The following is a 4,805-nucleotide window of genomic DNA, read 5'->3' on the forward strand; positions in this document are numbered from 1 at the left end:
ACAACAGAAAAGAAACACAGAGTCAAGGTATGTAGCAAATATCTTCCTCTGTCATTTTACTTGGCTCCATTGGTTAAATCTTTTTTTCCAAAGAAGCACACGAAATATTATTCTATGTTTACTCTTGACTCTATTATTATTTTAGAGACAGAAGTCCCTTTTCCTAAAAGCATGTCACCTCCATAAGAGTGCATGCATATGACTCAAAAACTAAACCAGCAGCACTTCAAAAAGCTGTGGGCAACACAGAGCAAAGCGGGCAGCACACAGGAACAGCATTAATCACCCTGAGGCACTCTTCATTTTAATATTCCCTTCTGCCAGCATAAATCCAAATCAGCAAAATTCCTCATGCACCCGGAGTAATCCCACTAAAAGCGTTTATCCTAAATATAGACTTGCAAAACCAGTGTGACACCAACAGGTAACAAACACAAACCAGCTCTGTCAGCCTCGGTGAGATTCACAGGAGCTCAAACGCGCCCCGTGCTCCTGGCAGTTTCCTGTCAAAGGGGTGCACTTTGGAGACCTTTGAAAAAGGACACAAGCACTCTGTAAAACATGCTTGTATGCACTGCACAACCTCAAGACATCAAAAGGAAGTGAAATTGTTTTTTTTAATAAATTTTCATCCAAACCAGAACCAAAAAGCAATAGCTTGTGCCTGGAAACACAGGGACAGGTTTTCTGACAGAAACTGCTCTTTAAACCTGCTGATTTACTGGTAATCAAAGCAAAAGTGAGGAGTTAGGAGGAAGCAAAGAAAAAAATTTTTGTATTTTTCTTTTGCCATACAAAGAAATTAAAAAATATATATTAGAAACAAAGTGCCTGAACGTCTGCCTTGTATGAGCAATGATACCAGTGCCCTTACTAAAGTCAGGGAGAACATTGTTGTCTTCAACTCCCCCCCAAACCCCACAAAACAAACAAATAACAAACCACTAAAAAAAACCCCAAACAAAACAAACATGTGCATGAACATAAGTTTGAATTTCCTCTACAATCTAACACATGTATTAACTGCAAGGGTAACATTTTATTCTGTAATCTTACACCAAATTGGACCGATTTTACAATTATGCATGTCCTGAAACAAAAAAGGCCCAAAGACAAGGCAAATGTTAAAAATAAAATGTTTACATTTTGAACATTTCAATTCCTTCCAGCAAAGTTGGAAGTTAACACTTAAGTTATAATCCACAGTACTGCTCATTTTAGCAACCCAGTATGCTCTGAAATGGGTTACAGATTACTTTCCTTTTGTCTCTTCCAAATAGTTTTCTGACACCATCAAGAGACTCAACTTAGAAAACAATCATTACTCTGATTAAAATGTCATTTCCATGGCTGATAAAGGCAGTTTCTTAGGGCCAGAGTTTACTGAATGTCTGTGAAAGGCCAACTGCCTCTGCACTTATTATAGGGCCCCCAAATTTATGACCTCACAATCCACAAATATACGAACATGGTGCAAATCTGCAACATTTGATAATCATCATGTTTAACATAATAAGAAATGGTGTATCTGCAAAGCTTTAATCTCAAATGCTCAACAGAGAATGGTGGCAGTCCCTGTTAACGAGAAGCATCCAAGTGGCAGCCCTCCCTGAGCCCTCACATCCAAATGCCTCTCATGCAAAAACACAACCTGAAGACAAAGATTGAGACATCTGTTCTTCACTGACAAGTCACAGCTGACAACCTCTTTTTTTATTGTTGCTACAGTCACAATGCAGACCTAGGGCAGACAATTATTAGCTGTCTGCAGAGGACCTTGAAACTCCTCTTAGGCTTGGGTAAAACATAATTCTGTACAGGTAACCTCTTAAGAGCACAGAAGTACAACATATCTTACTTCCCTCATAAAAACTCACACCTAAATGTGATCAAGCTAAAATCTCCAACATTCAAAATCCTCACACATTCAACACCTCCTACTGCAGAGCACAAAACAAGCAACAATTCAGTGCTACGATCAGCATGAAATCTAACCACTCTTACTGCTCAATCTAAAATAATCACTGGGTCCATAGAGGGACAAGTAAGTCTTGCTAGCCATTCTTCTAGTCTCACAGTAAGAAATAACTTGAAATGACAAAGTTAAAATAGTGGTGACACAAAATACAGCAAAAACACTGGAACAAATATTGCTATAATACTTACAATAATTCAAGGACAAGTTTTTAAAGGTTCGTGCTTAATAATATCTTTATCAGAACATCTGATCTCCTCTAATTTCTTTTACAGGATTAATTGCAAGTACTTCACAAATAATGACAACTCAATTAGGCCATCCTAATTGTTCACCTGATTGTTGAAAAACTCCAAATTGAGGCTTATTTAAATGGTTCTGTGTGGATTTGTTTGGGGCTGTTCTGCCTGTAGATAGTTCATTCTGAAAATTGTAACTTTGTTGACTTACTCAAGAAATCACATCAAGACTGTTATATTCCCTTTCTGAACCAAGAATCACCTCAGAAATCCTGTCTTCCTGTCCTATTCATTGTGGGTTTCTTAAAGAGGAAGCATTGTCCTAAGAGCTGAGGCTCTCAACATTAATTAAAGAAAATACTGGAGAGTTATATTTGATTTACACTAATATGAAGATAATGAAAATTCATTATAACTAACAGGAGGAAACAGCCAGTACTTTCAAAACCAGCTCTCATGATTCTGACTTGGCCCTTCAGACACATGATGCTTTGCAAAACTTTCAGCGGGTCAGTGGAACAGAAGTTACAGTCACAGGAACCTGTAGTGAATTACGAAATTCATGAATTTTTATTTCTATATTAAGATTTACCAGTTTATCCCTCTTCAGAGGGGCATGCCCTAGCAAAGAGGATGTTGCTGGAACTGGAAGGGTACAGAACAATACCATTATTTTTACTAGGACAGAAACAACTAGGAGCTACCTCAGTATTTTAACCAATGCAGTAAATTCAGCAGGTATCTTAAAACACTGGGAAAGCACCAAAACAGTGTTGAGTGTGGTTAGAAAATACCACAAATAGAGCTGTCCTTGCCAAGAATGTGCATGTACAGTGCAGTCTTTTCTGTCAAACAATCACAGACTCTTCTGGGCCCAAGAACTACTGCCTCAAATGCAAGCAAAAGCCTTAGGATTCCTGAAATTCCATGGCTTCCAGACTACACTGTTAACTGAGGGAGGCAGCTTCTGGCAGGCTCAAGTACAGGTACAGAAGTCATTAAAGGCTATACTGTAAACCACACAAAAGAAGTTAAACTTGACTCTGCATTAATCTTCAGCACTTTGCACCCGATTCTCTAATGTCTATAGATAAAGTTCTCCTCAAGTAACTTCGGGCACTTTGAGTATTTTTTTTCTTCCCACTCGGCACCTTAGAACTGATAAAACAAACCAAGCCTGAGGAGCGACATCCCTGTCACAGGCTGCACAGATCAGCAGGTGAGAACTGAAGGGTGGATGTGGGTGTGCCCTGGCACAGCACTCGCTGCAGCAGGACAAGCATTTAGGAAATACCGAGGGCACACGGGACAAGGCACTGCCCGTGGAGACAGAGCAGCAGCAGCAGAGCTGCTTGATGTGGGAGAGAAAACACTCCTGACTGCACCTCCCGAGGAAGGGGGGAACAACACGTCCCTTCACGCTTGAAGACAAGGATGGCCAAATAAACTCAATACAACACGTGACAGACACATCCCTCTGCTGTGCTGGACACCAAGAACACCCTGCTTGCCTCTTAACACATTAGTGGTATTGTTTGTATTAATAATAAGGGGCTATAAAACACAGTGTTTTAACACTCCAAGACCAGAACAAACAACCCAAGTGGAAAATGCTCTTCTGGATACAGTTCCTGTATCCCGTCAAAAATCCCAGTTCCACATTTACCAAGGTGAACAAGCCTTGGGAGCACATTTAGGACAGATGCTGAGAAGAAATTACATGGCTTGAGACACAGAGAAGACTACTCAGAGCTTCTGGCAACTATCCACAAACCACACTCCACAAAGTGCACATAAATAGTAATTTTTCAGAAGTTTGTAACTCAATCAACTCAAAACACATTTCACAGCAGAAGACAAGACAAAGCAGTCCTTGTCCACATGGTTATGCTTATGCTTCAGCCCTCTCAGGAAAACAGCTCTTTCCCCTCCCACTGGTGAAAAAAAACTAACTTGCACATCTGTATTAAACAAACAAATTCTGTTTTACTGCCAATTAGGATTACAATGCTTATAGCATCCACAAAAATAACATTAAACATTGTCCTGCCACAAACTCGGTTGAAGTAATTCTAAATATTTGCGTAGGTTGAGCTGCACCTCCCAAAATTACACAAAGGGTGAACAAACATTACCTAGATAAAATAAAAAGTTCTCACACGTATCCCCAAAAGCCCAAATGTCAGTGCTTTTTGCATTTTGATGCCATTACTAACCTGAACCTCCACTTAACATCTATGCACAGAACTGAAAAACTAATACCCAAAACTCGGTGTATCAAGGAAGACGCAGGCACCAGTCCTCTCCGTCTGTTCTCGGCTTTTTACTGGCAGTGTGCTGGCCAGCCAGGCAGGCTCCACGCTGGCTCATTATCTTCCAAGCATAACCGGTACCTCAGCGCACCGACACAGCCTCAGAAGAACCACACACCGCGCAGTTGTGAAAAGCAGAGCAAGGGCTGCGCTCTCAGCAGCCTGGAAGCGATGCCCGGGGAGCGCCTGGGCGCCCTGCCCGCCCTCCCTCCCTCCCTCCCTGGCGCCGAGGCGGGTCTCCGCGCAGGCTGCGACGACAGCGAAGCGCTAGGGCCGGCG

At 41.4% G+C, this 4,805-nt stretch overlaps 1 protein-coding gene across 1 annotated transcript in view; it reads left to right on the forward strand.

Annotated features, from left to right (window-relative positions):
• Positions 1-4,697: 4,697 nt before the first annotated feature.
• Positions 4,698-4,805, forward strand: part of COMMD2 (COMM domain containing 2) — a 5,481-nt gene continuing 5,373 nt past the window's right edge. Inside the window, exon 1 of the mRNA XM_010004748.1 lies at positions 4,698-4,761. Within this exon, the coding sequence (XP_010003050.1) occupies positions 4,698-4,761 (64 nt within the window). The remainder of the gene's footprint in view (positions 4,762-4,805) is intronic.

This window comes from Chaetura pelagica, unplaced genomic scaffold (assembly GCF_000747805.2).
Source record: "Chaetura pelagica isolate M959 unplaced genomic scaffold, ChaPel_1.0 scaffold829, whole genome shotgun sequence".
In the NCBI taxonomy this organism is placed as follows: domain Eukaryota; kingdom Metazoa; phylum Chordata; class Aves; order Apodiformes; family Apodidae; genus Chaetura; species Chaetura pelagica.